Source organism: Geospiza fortis, unplaced genomic scaffold (assembly GCF_000277835.1).
Source record: "Geospiza fortis unplaced genomic scaffold, GeoFor_1.0 scaffold8, whole genome shotgun sequence".
NCBI lineage: Eukaryota > Metazoa > Chordata > Aves > Passeriformes > Thraupidae > Geospiza > Geospiza fortis.
This window is the reverse complement of record NW_005054414.1, coordinates 2,385,989-2,406,202: the sequence shown is the minus strand read 5'-3', so window position 1 is coordinate 2,406,202 and position 20,214 is coordinate 2,385,989. Positions and strand designations below refer to the sequence as shown.

General features: G+C 38.8%; 1 protein-coding gene across 1 annotated transcript; it reads left to right on the top strand.

The window, feature by feature from the left end:
* The first annotated feature begins 1,022 nt into the window (after positions 1-1,022).
* On the top strand, positions 1,023-16,861 carry INTS13 (integrator complex subunit 13). Its single transcript, XM_005426416.3, is given in 16 exon segments — positions 1,023-1,251; positions 2,171-2,245; positions 2,879-3,075; positions 3,245-3,325; positions 4,499-4,589; positions 5,560-5,688; positions 7,320-7,404; positions 9,124-9,213; positions 9,652-9,741; positions 10,694-10,872; positions 11,625-11,795; positions 12,187-12,341; positions 13,278-13,508; positions 14,428-14,567; positions 15,221-15,356; positions 16,146-16,861. Coding segments are annotated over 16 exon segments (2,115 nt in total). The 5' UTR covers positions 1,023-1,026; the 3' UTR covers positions 16,186-16,861.
* Positions 16,862-20,214: the final 3,353 nt, after the last annotated feature.

The following is a 20,214-nucleotide window of genomic DNA, read 5'->3' as shown; positions in this document are numbered from 1 at the left end:
GCCCAGGGCGGGCTGCGAGCGCTCGGGCCGGGCAGGCAGCGGCCGGGCTCAGGCCAAGAGGCCGCGGTGAGCCCCGGCTGTGCAGCCGAGCGCGGGGCCCAAACCTGCCCCGCTGCCTCCCCCCGAGGAAGCCGCTGTTTCACTTCCGTGATCCTCCTTGCTTTGGGATTTTAGATTTTTTTTTTTAATGAGCTTATATGTATTTTTTGTTTTGCGTATTCTGTAATTCAGCAGAAATGCATAGAAAAAATAAATTCTTTCGCTAGAAATTGGCGGTTTCGGTGGTGCCCAGCGATAGGAGAGGAGCAGTGGCCATAAACGAAAACACAGGAAGTTCCACCTCAACATGAGGAAGAACTTCTGTACTAAAAGGTGGCAGAGCCCTGGAGCAGCTGCCTGGGAAGGGAGTCCCCCTCTGGAGACATTCCAAACCCAGCGAAGGCATTACCCGCTCTAGGTCACCCTGCCTTGGCAAGGACCCGATGATCTCTGGGGGTTCCTCCCTGCCCTACCTCTTCTGTGATTTTTATAATTTTGCATTTGGTATATTTGTCAGTGAGATGTTGAAGTACAGCTGCAACTATTTGTTTAAAAATAAGATGTATTTAGCAAAGCCAAGACTGAAAACTGGCTTAAAATTCTGATTATGTTACTTAAAGGTCTTTAAAGTTTAATAATAATTTTTTTCTTTTACGTGTTACTTATTCTAGGAAATAAGCTTTAAATAGGAAGCAGTTTGTGTACTTCTTTACAGTTGGTTTTAAATACAGAAGTGGGGAGAGTAATACTGTGCGTTTTTGTTGCCTTTTCAGCAATATAATTCCACTTTTCTCTATTTTTTCTCCTGAGAAAAAGTAATTTCTTCTGATAAAAAAATGTAGTCTACTAAATATGGACTCTAAAACTTGTATATTTCTAGGATGTATGTGTAATTTTCACAGTCAACTTAGGATGCAGTTTTTTTGGTTTTTTTTCACCGTGTACCGTTTCTTTCCACTTTCGATGTCTGTTTCTTTCAGGAAGAAAATGAAAATATTTTCTGAGTCTCACAAAACTGTTTTCGTTGTGGATCACTGCCCCTACATGGCAGAATCATGCAGGCAGCACGTGGAATTCGATATGTTAGTGAAGAACCGCACCCAGGGCATTATTCCTCTGGCACCCATCTCCAAGTCCCTGTGGACCTGCTCAGTGGAGTCATCCATGGAGTACTGTAGAATAATGTATGATATTTTCCCTTTCAAGAAACTGGTAGGTTCTGCCAGCCCATGCTGCATATCATGCTTGATACAATAAGGGATGTTTTCATCTTTTATTTAAGTCTTTTAATAGCTTTGTGTTATTTAGACTAAAATATCAAATTGTAATTTATAACTTAAAATTTGTTTTTGCTGTTTATCTACTTTATAGTCCTCAAATTGGTTTTAGTAGTATATAAATCTCATTGCATATTTAATTTTGGAATCTTTAATTGTCCTAATGTCATTTTACAAGCTGGTGCAAAACATGGAGAGGTGCTTTAGGGCAACTTAGAGCTTTATTATTGTGCTCTCCTGAACAATGACTTTACAAAAGCTTCAGTGAGGTATTGTAGTAAGTTGAATTTTGTTGCTGGATACATATGGTAGCTCTCTGTAAGAGTTTTGGTGTCAGCATTGAAGGAATTCTGGGCTTTAGGAAGAGAGTAGGATTGCCCTGGAGCTAACAGTTTGGAAAAGTGGGAGGAGAGCTTCCTGGCACACAGCTCCTTGTTTAGAAAACCATATTTTCTTTGTGATGTTTGTTAAATCTCGGTCGGTATTTGCACCATGATTACTGTGACAGACTTTGGAGAATGATGTGCAGTTTACAGTATTAGAATTGACTTTATTTTGTGGTTATCCTACTGAAAATATAATCTAATTCTTAAAATACTAATATTTTGAAAATCTTACTTGGTGTAGAGAATTATTTTCTGGTGTACAAATATAAGTAGAAGTTGTTAATCATATTACTAAGGGGAAGACTGAATATAGCAGGAGTGTGTTATTTTCGTGGGTTTGTTATTTTGGCTTTGGCTTGTCATTGCACATTATTTCCAGACAAAAGAAGTGCAATTCATGTTGGTTTAAGTTTGGGGAAGTAACAATATAATGGCTGTTACCTTAATGTGTTTTTTTGATCCTTGTAGGTGAATTTCATTGTGAGTGATTCTGGGGCTCATGTGTTGAATTCTTGGACTCAGGAAGATCAGAACTTGCAGGAGGTATGATTTGTAACTGTTCTTTTGTTTTGTAGTTCAGATTTCATTGTGAAATAAACATTGTGTTCAATATGAAGTAACTGGTTAATTACAGTATTGGTGGATCTAGTCTGAAATTGTTGTGTAACAGAATTTCAGATAGCTGCCTGTAAGCCTGGATTATTCTATAGACAAAATTTAAAAAGAATCCATATCGTTAAGTAGAGACTTAAATATTTAAACATTATGAATAAATTAGTTACATATTTCTTCTGTAATTTAATGCTACTTAAACTTACTTTGAACTTAAATTCTTTTAAAAAATATTCGCATGAGAGGCAAATAACTTGTATTAAATACATTATTGTTAATATCCTCTTTATGGTTGTGTTTCATCCTCTGGAAAATTTACTTTAACCAAATTCTCAGAAAATAAAAGCAGAACGCAACCAACAATATTAGAATGTCTTTCGGGTGTTGGATATAAGTTATTATTACAGTCAGGTATTTTTCTGTAATAAATGAGAATATTTCATCACAATTAATAAATTAAATTGCAAAGGATAATTTAGGGCCAAATGTTTTCCAGAAGGCTGCCAGTAGGGTTCGTTAGTGTTTCCGTTTGCCCTTCTCCGGCAATGTTACTCTGCATGTCAGATGTGTTAGGAAAGGCGGGCGGTGCCCCTGGGGCGGGCAGACCCCGAGTGCTGCAGCATCCTGCACGGGCTGGTGGCCGCCGTGGAGGCGCTCTGCAAGATCACCGAGTACCAGCACGAGGCCCGCACCACGCTCATGGAGAACGCTGAGCGCGTCGGCAACCGGGGCAGGATCATCTGCATCACCAACGCCAAGAGGTGGGCACCGGGGGCCTCTGCTGGTTCCTGACATTCCCGCAAGGGCTGCAGGCGGCTCCTTTGCACAGATCCTTCTCAGAGCACTTCTCACCTTATCAAAGGTTTTGTTTGTGGGGTTCTGAGGGAGGATTGATGGTGCAGCCTTAATGCAATCCACCTTTCTTCGTAGTGACAGCCATGTCCGGATGCTGGAGGATTGTGTTCAGGAGACCATTCATGAGCACAACAAGCTTGCAGCTAACTCTGACCAGTGAGTATGCTTTTTACAGTTTCTTGTATCCTCTAGGAAATATGGATGTATTTCTGTCACAAAGCTCACTATAATGAACTATTTGAATGAATGTGAGGTAGAAGGTGGTAAATCATGATATTGTTAGCTAAGAGCTGGTGCATGATCATTTTCTTTCCAGTATCATCCTTCATAGAACAGGATTTCTTTAGCTTGTTACCTTCTACATCTTCTCCAAAATGAGATACATAACTGTGCCTTGTTACACATTGTGTTTTTAATCACTGATTTATCTGGAGCAGTTTTTCTTGATAATACTGTGTTACTTTCATGTTCATCTTCCTTTGACTAAAACAGCTAACTTCTTTGAAACTAGTTTTAGTTTCTAAATGACTGTATTGCCTGGAACTTCCCTTGATATAAAGGAATCTTGAAATGCAGAGTGCATCTCCTCCGAGAAGTCTTTCTCCACGTATGTTTTGTCTAATGAAACTCTGAAGTGTTTGTCTACAGCACTGTGTTATCTTGTAAAGTTGTTGTGTGTTGAGATCCTATTCCTGGTTACTCCTCAGGCACTTCAAGAGCAGAAGCAGCACTCTCCTGATTTTTTCCTGCTGCAATTGCAGTTTCATGCATGTATAAAGGATCCTGCGCAAGGAATTAGGTGTTAAATCCATTGTAAAGACAGGGATGTCTCATTTCTGTAGGTAGAGATGTGGTACAATGTTTGTATCACTCCAAACTTCCAGCCACATCCGGATTAGCATATATGCCATTACATGTCCCATCTCTCTGTGTTGTTTGGGTAGTTGTTCTCATGTTCCCTGGAATCCCCTCATTCTTACCTACACTTGGAGGCACAAATCCTCTGTAGTGTCAATATTCATCTGAATAAAGCTGAACAGATTGCACCAGTTAAGCGCTTACTCCATTGATGTGTCCAAAAAAGAAGCACAGTGCTGTAGCATCTGAGGAGCAAGAAGTGTTAGGCTTTTGTTTTTATTTTGATCAGAACTTTTTTTGAAGTCTGTGCTTTTGAAATTCTTATCTGTAACCTAGTTCCTGCAGTGCACTTTCATAAACTGCATGTTACTAACATATGTTTTGATTCTGTGTTCTAGATGCCAGAATTAATTTAATTTTAGGAGATAATCTGCCACGCTGTAAGCTAAGCAAAATGATTTTTTTTTAAAGTCTAATGCAGATTCAGAAATGTGAACTGGTGTTAATCCACACATACCCAGTTGGTGAAGACAGCCTTGTCTCAGATCGTCCTAAAAAAGAGGTGAGGAGCTTAAAATGAGAAAGCTTATCCCAAATTGGGAAGCACGTCAGACTGAAAATAGTGCAAATTATTCTCAGTTGTTCAGTAGCAAAAGCATTTGTGGTGGTTGTTTGAAACCAAGTATAATAAAAAATCTGTAATATATTCTGCTGTTCAACAGTCTGCTCTGCATTAATGTGCTGTCTGTAAGAAAAGACCCCAGAAAAATTACTTTAACATGAAAAGCATGTAGTACTGTGTAGTGTTTAATATATGAAAAGGACTATCAGGGGCTACCTTCCTGTGATTAATTTCTGCAGAACTCTGCTGTAGTTATGCTAAAAATTGTGACTAGAAGATAGCAAATTGACTACTTCCCTCTCTAAGGCAGTCACTGGGTTTAGGTCTTGGGATTTTTTTTTTGGTTGTTGTTGTTTGGGGTTGTTGTTTTGGGGTTCTTGGGGATTGTTGTTGTAGTTTTTGTTGTGTGGTTTTTAAAATTTATTTTGTTATGGTTGTGAGCCCAACCCAGTGTTCTTTTTGGCTAAGGGAAAATCAAATACATCTTCTAGCTTGTGTTTATTTGCCTTGTGTATGTATGATGCACTTACAGGTAGACATCTAAAAATTACTTTGCTACTGTTACTCAGCAGGTAAAAGAATGTAAAACCAGGCCCAGAGCTGCTGTTAAGATTTATTCCCCATGTTGTGATGCTAATTTTTCCTATTAACAGTTAGTGACTCAAAATTTTTAGCACACTTCTAATTTTGTTTTTTTTGCCGTTTTTAAGAACCGCATCTATAGTGGTTGGCATGAGCTCAAGCTTCAGAATGAAAATAGTTTTTTGCTTCTTGCTCAGTAGTTTCCCCTGGTGTGGATTTTTGAGTGGTAGTTTTAGCAGTATAAATGCTTGTTTGAGAGTTGAACAAACTGTACTGTTGAATGATATCACAACCTAAACTATGAATTCCATGTCTCAATTTATTTCAGCTCTCCCCTGTTCTAACCAGTGAAGTGCACAGTGTCCGTGCAGGGAGGCACCTGGCTACCAAACTGAATCTTTTAGTACAGCAACACTTTGATCTGGCTTCAACCACAATAACTAACATCCCTATGAAGGTAATATTGTGTCTACAGCTCTGTGTTAACCAGGTGCCTCACTTCTAAATTTGTTTGAAAACTTTTGATGTTTATTTTAATTGAATTTTTACATTGTTTTTCTCTCCATATCATATTTTCTGTTTTGTTTTTTTTCTTTTATTAGCCCACATTCAATGTCTGTGATCAGGTTAGTAAAAATGAAGTAGGGGAAAAAAAGTAAAGAAGGATCACAGAACAAAATATTGTATTGCCAAATCTCAATTTTTGATGTAGCAATACAAGTGTTATTTCAGTTCTGTTTGTATTACTTTATATAAATACAGTCTTGTTTACCTCAGGTCAATTTGTCTGTGATTCTTTTGTCTTTTTCTAGTTGTGTTTAGATATTCTTGACCCTTGTGCATTATAGTGGCATAGTGAGTCTCTTTTTCCTCTGTTTCATTATCATGCCCACCCAACATAAAGGTGTTTGTAACTAAAAGCTGCTTTTTTACCAAGGGTTTTCCAGTGGGTTTTCTATTCTGAAAATCCATAAGCATGAAATGGGGACAGGATATACCTAGTTAAGAAAGATACTCAATTAGGCATCTTGTGGTAGAAGTTATGTCCATATTTTAAATTTTTTTGCTACTTGGAGGGAAATTAGTGCAGTTTAGAGTGTCAGGCATTAAATTGACAGTAATTTTCTGATCAGGCAGCAAGAGACAATTGAGATAGAAGTGTCAGTATTCAAACAGAAAAAGAGCCATAGGCTCTTTGATTTAAAAAATTAATTAACTTGTAACACAGTCAATCACTTGAAAACTAGCAATATTGTGTGGATTTTATAAATTAAAGCATGATATCAAAATAATTTTCAGTTTTTATGAGAGTTTGACATGGGTCATGACATAAATGTGACTTCAGTTTGCAAATACCTTGTCTGTAACTTTCTGACCTGTGTGCTGCTGGTGTACCTCTCCCTTCTGCCTTTGTCCTTATAGTAATAGACTATGTTGGGTTCTCTGTGGTTTTTTCTTTTTTTTTTAAATTGTTTTTCTTTTTAAACTTGGAGTAAATTAGCAGAGTTGCTCTTCTGTTTTTGCTGATCCTCTGCAGCTGTTTGAAGATGCAGTGTCCTCTTTACAAAAATCAATTTTTTTAGTTATAAACTTGCAGTTGCAAGTGCACTTCTTCTCATAAGCTTAAGAAATAATAAGTTCAAAGTGTGGGGTTTTGTTTGGATTCTTTATTTTTGGTTTTGAAAAGTAATTGTCACTCTACCCTGCAGTGAGTCTTTGTTGCTGTTCAGTAAGTTGTAACTGCTGGTGGTTATGTAACATTTTGTAGGCTTCCTTAACTTCACTAATTTAGTGAAGTAGTCAAGCCTAGTTTTTACCTGTATGTGATGCTCTGCACCCTGACATGAGGCCTGTGTAAAGAGGATTAAGGTTTCAAAAAAGTAAATAAGAGGAAAAGCAGTTGGCTGCATCTTTAAACTGCTCAGAGAGCAAAGTTTCCTCAGCATTGCAGTCCTGTTGTTGTCTGAGGCACTTGGAGATTTTTTTGTTTTCTTCCAGATTGAAAGACAAATGTAGAATCATTCATTTATGAAAATGGTGGCCTCTAGCTAAAGTAATTCTATTTATGTCTACCTTTCTCTTTTGAAGGAGGAGCAACATGCTAACACATCTGCCAACTATGATGTGGAGCTGCTTCATCACAAAGAGGCACACGTGGATTTTTTAAAGAGTGGTAAGTAGTAATAGCCCTCTGAAGGTGGCTTTTGATCAACCTCTTTGGGAATATTCACAAAGAAAGATGGAGACCTTCATATCCATGCTCAAATAGTAAATATTTCAGTTATTCCTTGTAACTCAGGAAACTTAATTTGTAACATTGGCATTAGAGTTTTACTTGTTATTGACATATTTTAATACAGCAATGAGAAAACAGGCAAAATTCACATATGTTCAGGATATTGCTGTGAGATTTGAAGGGCATGTCAGTTCCTTACTGAAATACAAAAAGTAGGTGGGAGACCTGATATGCAGGGAGATTTTACAAAATGAAGTCCCTCTTGTGGATATTTGTGCAAAATTATGCCTTGCACAATTGAAGTGTGTTAAGTAATAATAATTAGCACCACTTATATCCCACAGGCCTGTTTATGACAATAATTGATTTGGAAAAAACAAGACTTGTTTGGCTGTTGAGCTTTTTTGTTGTATTTGAAATACCTACTATCTTTTTTTTTTTGTTAATTTGGAATTACTACCTAATATTCTTCTGAGGTGAATTTTTAATAGCTCAACCAAAGTTAGAAAAGCACAACACTCAACCTTTTGCAGAATTATTTTGTTGAGGAAACTGCCTGATGTAAAACTTGGTTAAAAATGAGCTTATACCTTCTGTATTAGTAGAATTAAATGTCATGTGATCCATAAGTAGCCATTTTGGGGAGTTTGTGCTTTTTGTCCCATTACTTTGAGAAGAGGAGGTAAGTCCTTTATCATCTCCAAGTGCTGTGCTCTGAATTTTAGGGGAGTGGATGACTAAAGATTGATGAAAAGCATGGGGTGTCACAGTAATGACCTCAGCCTCACCTGAACTGTGTTATGATGTTGAAATCTTAAAGCTTTTATTGCCAGGGCTCAGAAGCAGTTTTGTAAGACCTGTAGGCTCAAGGAATTAGGTCTCCTAGGAAAATACAAAAGCGCTCTGACTGCATTTCCTCTTCACATTTTTCCCATCAGGACTTTGAGAGGAAAAAGTCTGTTCTTAGATCCTGTAAATTTTGGGTTCTTTCATTTGAAATATGTAAATACATATTTCAGCTGTAATAGCTCTGATGCTAGGAAAGTGGGAGTTTAGTTACACTGGTCTTATTTCTCTGAAATGTTGCCAAGAAATTTTCAGGTTAAATAAGTTTGGCCTTCAGATATTCTGAGAGATGATTTCTAAAATTGCTGCAGTTTATTTTAATAATAAAGTATTTCCAGTATTTTAATAGTAAAGTGTCTGTAGTCAGTAGAACACATTGAGAGAGTTCAGGCTGAATCTGATAGCAATGAGTCCAAATATTTCTTTCCCCAAAAAATTAAACTTGTCAAATGTACCTTTAGATTGGTTTAATTGACTTTGGGAATACAATATGTATTGTATTAATGTATTGTATTAATACATAAATACAGTCAGCTCTAGTATTTAAGAGTTCTGATTTCTGTGTGGAAAATTTTAATAAAGATATTGTCTTAAAGTCCTGAGCATTTTAGCAGGAAAAAATTGCCTGCTACTGACGGAACTAAACTTACGTAGAACTTTCTGATTGTCAAATCAAAAGGTTAGGTATCTAAGTTTTAAATTTAGATTGCATTGTGTGTATGTTCATGTTACATTTTGTACCTTAAGTTTAGAGTTGTTTTTCTGTAAAAAACTCTGGTTGATCCCCCCTCTTTCTGCCTTTCTCTGCAGGTGATAACCATGTGGGTGGCAATAGCAGAGAAGGCACATTTAAAGAAACTGTGACACTGAAATGGTGCACTCCTCGAACCAACAGTGTGGGTAGGTGCCATGGAACCTTCCAGACCTTGTTGGTAACTTGTACAAATCAGAGTACAGGAGAGAAAGCCAGGGCAGATCTGAGGTGGCTGTGCAGCTCATGCACCCTGTTAACTATTAGCAATTTATGTTGACTCGTTGAGCCAGCAGGCCAGAAATACAGGTAAGAGAAATAAGAGCAGACTGACTGATCAGTGAAGTGATTCAGAAGATAAAGAACTGAGGTTTCTGCTGCAAACAGGGCTTGGGAATATATGAGATTCTCAGAGCTGTGGATTCTTGGGAATCCTCCCAGTGAGGACTTTCAGACTGAGAGGCATCTAGGCTTTTTAGTTCTGCTCATTGCAGACTAGCTTCCTCCTCTTCCATTCTTTTATTTTGTGGAATTTTTTTTTCTGTCTCTGGAATTACACTGCACTTTTCTACTCCTTTATTTTTCAGAACTGCACTATTGCACTGGAGCATACAGAATTTCACCAGTAGATGTAAATAGCAGACCTTCTTCATGCCTTACAAACTTTCTCCTTAATGGTAAATTTGTGTCCTTGACTAATTATTCAATGTTATAATTTTTAATTCTGTAAATGGAGCATGTAGCACATTTTGATTGGTATAGCAGTAATGTATATATACTGTAAAAATACTAAATTTATTTTAAAATGTCCTATAAATAAGAGAAGAAAGTTGTTAAATGTCCTCAAGGGCAAATGTATTTTGAATCTTAAAGATGGGAGGAAATATGTAAAGAAGCAACAAGTATTGAAATGGAGGTTTGTGTGTTTGCAAACAAAATGGCATTACAAACATCCTTTTAACAGAATGTTTCCTTCAGTCAAGTCATTTGATTGTCTAAACATGCAGTGGTTTTATTAAACATTATATCTTAGTGTATTTTTCTCTAGAGATTGTGTAGTGAAAATGTCCTTTGGTTAATAATAATAGTTAGAACCAAAATTAATAGCATATTTCAGATAAGCTCACTCTTCTGATTTTTGCTTCCTGACAAAAAGAAACTTATTTGGAGAATGCACCCTTTAATGCTTGGTGTATTTTACTGAAAATAAGACAAATGCAGTTTTATTTCTCTGTCTGAAGAACAGTATCCATTTTAAGCATTAGCAAGTGGTATCAGCTGATACCTTTATACTCAAGAGGTTATTTTATTACTTTTTGAAAGTTGCTTTTAATGAGAGTGGTTCTGCAGGAGGGCCGTTTGAATGCCTCAGGAATATGTATTTTTTCCTAAGAATAATATCCTAGAGAAAAAATGATTGGTTGGTCTAGGAGAGGCCTTTTGGCATTGCTTTGTAAAATTTCAAGGTGCATATACCCTTGTTCTGTGTCAAGAAATGAGGAGATGGCAGTTCCACCTTGGTGGGTTCAGATTCTTCTTGGCTGAGCACAAACCTGTATTTATGCAGCTCGAAATTTAAAATTGCAGCACCCAGGAATGAGTGAATGAAACTGATCTCCCTTCCACCAGGTCGTTCGGTGTTGTTGGAGCAGCCACGCAAGTCTGGCTCAAAAGTCATCAGCCACATGCTCAGCAGCCACGGGGGAGAGATTTTCTTGCACGTGTTGAGCAGCTCCCGCTCAATTCTGGAAGATCCGCCCTCAATTAGCGAGGGCTGCGGTGGGAGGGTCACTGACTACAGGATCACAGTAAGGGTCTTTCTGTCCTACACTGCTGCTTCTCTCACATGACAACAGATGCAGGGCAGTAGATGGGGGAAGGAAATGTTGGAGTGGATTGCATGGTCAAGCTTCCTTTATAATAAATACCTTGATAGATATTTAGTAGAAAATACAGCATTTGTTGATTGTTATGCCTGCTTTATAAAATACTTCGTGTGTCAAGGAATGCCTTCTTAATGCACTGGGAGTGTTCAGAGTTTGTTCTGGTTCTAGAGAAACATTTTTCTTGGCAAGTTTCTTCTGTGGGTTGGATACATATAGGACTATATCGTGCTTATTGACAAAGGATAGATTGCACATGAGTGTACAATAAATAAAAAATATGAAGTTGACAGCTTTGAACCCTGATATCAGACAATCAGCTGACATGCCTTTTGTTTATCCTTTATTTTTTTCAACACATCCTTGATATCTTTTGTAAATAAGCAGAAGTTCCTTCTGGAAAGATATAACTCTTCCCATACATGAAATACCTTGCAAATCTGGAAGTTCTTCTTGTCAAAACCTGTACATTGATTTTTACCCCATATTTCTGTGCCCCTTTTTTTGTGTTCCCCCTGGTTAATGCATGAGAGTTAGAGACAGGGCTGTGGTTGGTAGGGTCGGATGTGGCAGTGGGATGGTACAAAGTGATAAGCAAGGCTAAGCTGTTTAGCCCCTTCACTGAAAGTTACTGTGTTAGAGAAATGCCTAATTGTATCTTGTTTGGTTATCATTAGGATTTTGGTGAATTTATGAGGGAAAACCGATTAACTCCTTTTCTAGAGCCCAGATATAAGATGGATGGAAGTCTTGAAATTCCATTGGAACGTGCAAAAGATCAGTTAGAGAAACATACTCGTTACTGGCCTATGATTATTTCTCAGACCACCATCTTCAACATGCAAGCTGTAAGTAACCTGGGCTGTGTACATTTTTGTTCTGTTCCTAGATTAAGTTTCCCCTTGTCACTTGGTGAAATACCAACTCTATGGGGTGATAAATCCCTTGCTGTATAATCAGTTTATTTTCAGCTTTATTTTTCCTGAACTAATTCTGTATTTAATGCAGTAGATGATTGGAATGCTATTTAAATAGTGATTTGAATCTGACAGCTCTAGTTCTGCTGGGTAAAGAAAGCATCCACTTACATTTAGAATTAGTACTAAACTGAGGATAAGAGGGTGGGGTTTTGTTGTGTGTTGTTTCATTGCCTTTAATTTTTTAATCCCTGTTGCTCTCCTGTGACACACACACACACACACACATTTCCTTGTTGTTTATTTCTGTTTTGTCTCGCAGGTAGTGCCATTAGCCAGTGTGATTGTGAAGGAAACAATGACTGATGAGGATGTGCTGAATTGTCAAAAAACAATATACAATTTGGTGGACATGGAGAGGAAGAACGATCCACTGCCCATTTCAACAGTTGGTACCAGAGGAAAGGGGCCAAAAAGGTTACATGCATATCTCTCTTTGTTGATTCTGGACTATTTCTCAGAAATACTCTGTTGACAATGTTTTCATATCAAATTTTTAAAATATAGCTAAAAGTAATACATAGTGAACTAAAAACTGTATTGCACGCACCAAATGCTGTGAGTGCTTCACCTGTATCATTTAGGGGTTATAACAGTACTGATACTGCTGTATATTAGGGAAAAAACCTCTACCATTTTATTATCTAAGAATTAAAATATGTTAAAAAATATGAAATCAAAGATAATTATTTGCAAAGTTAAGACATTGATACAGTATGGACAGATAAAGTGGAATAAATTCAAATTAACAAAAAGGAAAACTTAAGTATATTATAAATGAACAGTGCATTAAAATTGGGATATATTAGAATCCTTATGGAACAGTTATGTAAAATATGGGATACATCTTTAAAATAAGCATGGAATATTCTGATCCCTCAATCACTAGGATGTGTTCCTTGTATTTCCAAGAATGGATTGAAAAGAAATTCAGCTCCTGATTTGCCTTCATGACTGGGATTTATTGACAACAGTGTGGTGCAATTCTTTCTTATTTTTTTAAACCCAAATAATGTAATAATTAATTTGCATGTCAGTACATGAGTGGCCCTCTGACATTGCATTGTTAGCAAACACCTGAGAGGTTTCACAAGTGCCAACAATATGATTTCAATGGACATAATCTATTTCAATTTAAATTTTACTCTGGGCATTAACTGGGAAATATTAATGTGGTTCAAGCATGGAGTAATCCCAGGTGGAGAAACCTGCAGTACAGGAGGACAGATAATCTCTTGGGAGTTATTTTTGGTTTGGGGATTCTGTGTTGTTTTTTAAGGCCTGCATTCATCCAGTCAGTGGTGTAATGGTGGTGGTGATCCTCAATGTGGTGTGTTTTTCCTGGCCCTTCAGGGATGAGCAGTACCGCATCATGTGGAACGAGCTGGAGACCCTGGTGCGAACGCACATCAACAACTCTGACAAACACCAGCGCGTCCTCGAGTGCCTCATGGCCTGCAGGAGCAAACCCCCCGAGGAGGAGGAGCGCAAGAAACGGGGCAGAAAGAGAGAAGACAAAGAGGACAAGTCGGAGAAGTTGGGCAAAGACTATGAATCAGATAAGCCGTGGCAGGAGTCAGAGAGGTACATTTTCTAAGGTGAAATCAAACTGTAGCATAACTGTTGTTCTTAGCTGACCTCTTAGCCAAGTGTTTTAGCTTGAGGAGTTCCTGCTGTTGGATTCTATCATAACTGCACCACCTATTCGATATTAAACTGCTTTATGGAAACCTAAAGCATGGCTGAAAATGTGGGACAGGCAGTTGTTTACTTTTACCAAGCTGTAGATAGTTCAGTCTTCAGGTTGATTAAACAACCCAGCTTGATTTGGCTCTTCCCCTCAGCTGAGCATCAGGATTATTGTCCATTTACCTCCTGTCTGTAATTCATGTTTTTATTGTAGCTTGTCTTAGCGGCAAGCACCTGTCAGTCTGTTATGTATTCCTTCTTTGAAACTACTTTCTACAGAGATCCAAAAACCTCATGGTAATAAGCTTAATTTGCATATGTTCTGTGCATGCAGGGGTCATTTAGGATGGGAGGGCCTTTTCATCTACCCTGCTGTCACCATGCTGATGGCATTCCATGCCTTCCTGTGAATGATGATTCCTACAACTTAGCTTTCACACGTGGAACAGAAATGGGGTCTGAGATAAAAGGAGTTTGGTGTGAATGGGTCTGAATTCACCTAGAAAAGAAAATAGGAAATTGTATCATATTTCTCTGTGTATTTGTTTTAATTTAGTCTTTCCTTCAGAATTCAGACATAATTGTCTCAGCAACTAAAGTGAAACTGTGTATTAAGAACCCTTTCTATATGTAATGCTTATGCAGAGGATTATTTGGCTACAATTCCCTATTGTTTGTCACCTACTCCAAGGGGTCAAAAAAAATGTTCTTATGGTACGGGTCCTGTATACTTTTGAGTAGTACAGAAAGCTGTCAAGACTTGTGTCCTGCTCAAGCATATTTTTCCTCACCCTTTTCCTTCTCTCTGAAAAAGGTTAAAAGGTCTTTTGGATCGGGAGAAAGAAGAACTGGCAGAAGCTGAAGTTATCAAAGACTCCCCTGATTCTCCTGAGCCCCCCAACAAAAAGCCTCTCATTACAATGGATGAAATGCCCACAGTTGAAAAGGCAAAAGGTAAACCAGAACAATTGCAACAGATTATTTCTTTTCAAGGTAGATGTTGTTGCATCAGTCTGTGTTTTCTAAAGTAATGAAGTGAATCATTTTGGAGTTAAAGCTAAGTCAGTGAAGATCATGTTTAATTGAATGCTAAATGTTGAGAAATTCTTGGAAAACATGTTAACCTCACCAGGTTTGTGAAAAAAGGGAGATACCAAGACACTGCGGGTCTGCTGATTGATTCTTGGGTTGACAGGGGGTTGGCCAAGTTCCTGCTGGTGCTGTTTGGCCTCCTGTATGTGAGAAATGCTGTTTGAGGGCAGGTACCAGAAATCACTGTCTCCTGCTAATAATCAATTTGCCTAAGCAGTGCAGTTGTCAGAATGGACAATTTTCACTCTTCCTTAGTGTTAATTATTTTCTGTCACACTGGCTGAGCTGATGCTGAGATTCTGCATTTAAAGCAGAGTCCATCTCATGTGCAGCAACTCCTCAGCCATTATCACTTTGCATATTTTCTATTTATTTAGCACCTGTTGTAAGTTTGTTTAATATTAGCTGTTTTAATGTGTTGTATTACCATAATCTGTAATCTCCTTTAAGGTGTTATAATGATGTAATGTTAATTCAAAATTTTCATCACTTAGACTCTTTTCTTACAATTTTAGGGCCAATGTCCTTGCTGTCTTTATGGAGCAACAGGATTAATACTGCCAACTCCAGGAAACATCAGGAATTTATTGGTCGGTTGAACTCTGTCAACAACAAAGCTGAACTCTATCAACATCTGAAAGAAGAAAATGGGTTCGTATCAGGAAATGCATCACTACCCATATCTTGGTAGCAGTCAGTGTGGAGTTTACAGCATTAGATACTCCTTTGATTAAAATATCTGAATACTTTCCTTTGCTTCTCAGCATTGATGGAGAACCACAGCAGTGTTTGATTTTCTGTTTGCATCTGTGCTGAGTGAGACTGACTGCTGAGAGCTTGGCTTCCCTGAGCCTCAGGGATTGCCCTTGCAGCAAAACTCTTACTAAACTGCAGGGGTTTAAACAGTAGCTGAGACTTGCTGCTTGCTTTAGCTTCCAAAGGAATGGCTGATACAGAAATATTGTTGGTAATAAAGTGGTTGACTCTTAGGCTGTGCTGTAATGAAGTAGTCCATGTTCTACAAAAAATACTGGAAAACCAAACCAGCCTCCTCTGAAGGAAATCAGATGATGGTAGACAATGATCAGTGTAAGGGGTAAAGATGAAGTCCTTGGAAAAAATGGCCAAAGCTTGAGTTTTCAAAATGTATTCTCCAGTCACATGAATGTTCTCCAGTCACATGAATATTTTCTGTTTTGGTGAGGTTGATAGTGGATGGTTTTTCACATCTGAAATGTATCTCTGCAGAAACCTTTCCTTTTTGTACTGACTGCTGCTTAAAGAAGTATTAAGAGGACATAAGATTGCATATGTTGGGGTAGGGAGAGACAGGACAGTTAGTGAAGTAAAAAATATTTATGAAAGCATTTAAATCTGATTTTTTTTAAACTATCAATTGTTCTTCCAGTAACAAGCTTTACCACTTGTCTTGCCTTTCAGAATGGAAACAACAGAAAATGGAAAAGCAGGCCGGCAGTGAGGATTAATTCTGTTTCTTGGGACAAAACCTGGCCAAAATGCAAAAATATTTAATGCTGGAATTGCTCTTGGTACTGTTTCAACACAATTGTATAGCTGTGGTTTGATTGGTTTTTACATTTTTCTAGTCCTGTTTTTGCTATGAAGTATATGAAACCTGCATATCACGTTAAACCAGCTGTGTGCAAATAGGAGCTGTCCTGAAGCGTTTTCCAGTCATGCTTTAGGATGAAGAAAACCTCTGCTGCCATGGAGTAAATCAAGTAATGAAAAATGTTAGTCACCTTAAAGTCCTTGCCCAAATGTATTGGATAATATTTCAAAATCAGTGATGACTGTCTTAAAAAAAAAAATTGAAGTAATTTACAGTAAGCTGATAACATCCTTAATTTTGGTCCATGAACACCTTTTATTTATATGAGGATTCCTCAGGAGTTCAGAATTATGGAAAAGACCGCACACTGAGTACCCAGACACTGAGCTGAGAGAGTGCCAGTCTTGGTTTTCATCTGAGGGGTGGGAGGGTGAGGGGTTTTACAGATAGAAATTGTTGGTTTAAAGACTTTTAAGAAATGGAATGGAAATGGTCTTTAGAAAGCAAAGCCTTTCAAGTTGTTGTGTTGGAGTTAAGGCTTTGTAAGCAAAAGTACAATAAAATTTTTTTGCTAATAATTATATTAATTGATGAAGTGTGTTCTGTAAGATACTTGTGGTTGTATGTCTGAGAGACTGAGTTGGAATGGCTGTGAATGAAAGGGTAGGTGATCTGTCTTCAGTTTCTTTGAGTAGAGCCTCTTTAACTGGGGACTGGAATTCTCAACTGGGAAAATTCAGTCAGTGTCTGTAGTCTGATCCCTTGCCAGGTTTTGGGTTGTCTTCCACATGGGCTAAGGAAAAATGAGTTCCTGAGCTCTCCAAGTGTGTCAGCCTTTCTTTGGTCTGCATCTGGCTCTGTAAGCAACTGAAGGGCTCACAGATTGGATATCTTATAGTTGGTTTGAGACACATCTTTGAGATTTTCTAAAACTAAATCAGTATTTTTATATTCACCTGCAGCTTTAAATACCATCGTTTGTGATGTATAGATCTGAACACAAATATTCTTCACTGAACATTTGTGACTGAATCCTTTTTTCAGCTTTGCTGAAGTACCATGAATAATTTCAAAGTGATTATTTAGCCACTCTGATGCAGATGTTTTCTGTTAAATGATTTTAGAACTGTTTTTACAGTGATTAAATAGTACTTGCATGATAATATTTTGTATCATATTGTAAAATATTTGTAGCTTTTACAGAAGCAACATGTAACTCTTGGAGATCCTAGTGTGAAGACTTTCTGCTTTTATTTTTATTACTTCATTGAAAACAGAATGTCCTGCATTACCACATCTCTTGATATCCTAGCTGAAATGTTCTGATGGAGAAAACTGCCACAGAATTATTGCTTCTCATAACTTTCTGGGTTATTTTAATGAGATTTTACTGCATATCACTCTGGATGTTTCTCTTGTTTCCTAGAGGAATGTTGAAGTCTGGAAGCTGGGGAGCATGTAAATGTCAGCTCTGCAATTTGCTAGGTTGGAGAGATAGAGCTGAAAAGCTCATCCTGTGCCTTGGGAATTGTGTGTTGCATCTCCTAATGTACCATTAATATTCAGCTGCACTCCTTGAAAATATGCACAGGAATTAAATACTTCATTAGAGAAAGAGAAATGCGATAGCACCTCCTATTAAAATGTGTATTTGTTTAGCTTTTCTAACTCCATTCTCCACATTTGGAGCATCTGCCAGGTCAGACTGCTTGGTGATTAAATGAGCAGGGCTGGTGACTGTGGGTCTGTATTTCATGTACCTGAAGAGTCTCACAGGGACTCAAGAGATGGCAAGGGCTGATCTTTGCACTTCTGGAAAGGGCATTCCATACTCCTCTCCTGCCCTGCATAGTGGCACTGCTGCTGCTTTGCTCCTATTTCACTCACTTTCAGGTTTAGGGAAGGTTTTGTCAGTTCTAAAAAGAGTTTACAGATTAAAATTGGAAGTTACAGATTAAGTAGCTTGATCTCCAATTATGTGATTGCAAAATGCAGTTAATAATTAAATTATGGATTGCATTTTGTATATGATAATCTGTTAAACTGGAAGGATTTCAAAATGTTTAAAAAGTCCTTATAAATTCTTTTGCAGAACTTAAGGAGTTCTCTGCTAGAACTGTCCCAGGTCGAAGCAGACAAGAATCAGTTTTACTGTAAAGAAGGCAAGGCTGGAACTTTAAAATACATCTTTAAAGATACATTGCACCAAATTACCTAACAGGAGGCGTTCAGTAGCTACTATTGCCTTAGAAATGCTACATATGATGTATTTATAGAAGCACTTTTAAAAGTTTTGAAAGATTGAAAGGAGAGAGACAATGTCAGGCATTTTTTAAAACTCTAAAATTCCAAGATGGCTTAGACTCCAGGGCTGTAGCACCTCTGAATTTCAATGGAACCATAATGTTTTTTGGGGATCCTTCTGTGACAGTTCCGCCTCTTCTATATAAAATGTATATTTATGAGTCAGGGAGACATAATGGAGTGAGATTTGCCCAGCACTGACTGTGACCCCTCATTCCCACCAGCATCAGCTTGATGTGTATTTTCTTGTTCTGACTTTTGCAGGGTTGTAATTCTATCTCTTCATCAGGAGATCCCTTTGCCTGCTTCACTTGGGTTCTTCTTTTGCCACTGCCTCTTTGTCAGGTGTGGGTCAAATATATTCTATTCTAAATTGAAACATGGTGAAAATCACTAACTGCCTGTTGTTTTTTTCTAGGTGTTAAGGATAGCACCTTGTAATGCACTTTGTCCTTTTGTCGATTTGGTCTTAATGCCATTTAAAAGTTTTTAAAACTTAAGCCTCTGGATGTTGCCCTGGCCATGGCGGGTGATCAGAGCCTCTGGATAGTGAGGAGGGAGTTGGTATTTTGGTGGCTGGAAGGGTGGTGTGATGTGAGGGATGGGCCTGGGATGCTGCCTGTGGGAGGGAAGTGTTCCTGAAGGTGGGATCCACAACGGAGGTGGAAGTGAAGCACTGCACTCATGTACAGGGGCCTTGCGAGGTCTCAGGGTGTCCAGTTCCACATCAGTATGGCTTAGCTGGGAGTTTGTCTGACCCATCACAGGCTGTGCTTCAGGAATCCTCCTGGGACACCTGCAAAGCCAGCAGACCACTAATGCCAGCACCATGCCAGCAGTGGCACAAACACTGCTCAGCAGGGCATGGGGGCTCCTCACCGTGGAATCGTTCTTGGCATGGAGTGCCGGCCTGGTGCTGCAAGGCCCAGGGAACGGCTTGGTGCTGGCTGGGCAGTTCTCACTGTAGGAAATGCTGAAGGTCACATCGATTGTGTACTCTGGCAGCGTTGCTTGAACAAACTGTGGGCTCACAGAGCCAGCTGGCACCCTCAGTTTCTCCAGTGCCTGCTGGATTTCGTCTTTCCCGCACCACCTGGAAGAGGTGGTGGTGCTTGCACACAGCAAGCTGTTGTACCAGGAGATGAGTGTGGAGCCGGGCTGGAGAGTTGTCAGCGCCATGTCTTTGGGGCTGCTGGAGTTCAGGAAGGAGGAGAGCTTCTCCAGAAACAAACCCACCCTTTTCCTCTCCCTCAGGAAAGAAGAGAAGCTGTTCTTGGTCCGCACGGTGAAATGGTGGCAGGGTGGCTGGGGGGGCTTCAGGAGCTCGATGGTGAAGGATTGCCAGGCTGTCAGAGCGCCAGAATCCGTGGCAGACAGCACAAACTCCTGTGGGGAATGCTGGAAGTCCATCTCTAGGGGATAGCCGTGCATGGCCTGCTGGGAGGTGTTAAACTGCAGCCAGCTCTCAGATCCCCATGGAGAGCCATCAGCTGGGAGGATCTGTAGCGATAACTGAGTGGAGTTGCCGTCTTCCTTGTCATGAAATGTGTTGGGAGGTATAGGGACAAAGAACAGGCAGCCGATGGTTGCTGTTAGGAATTTAATGGAATGAACAACCTTTGGAGACGTGTT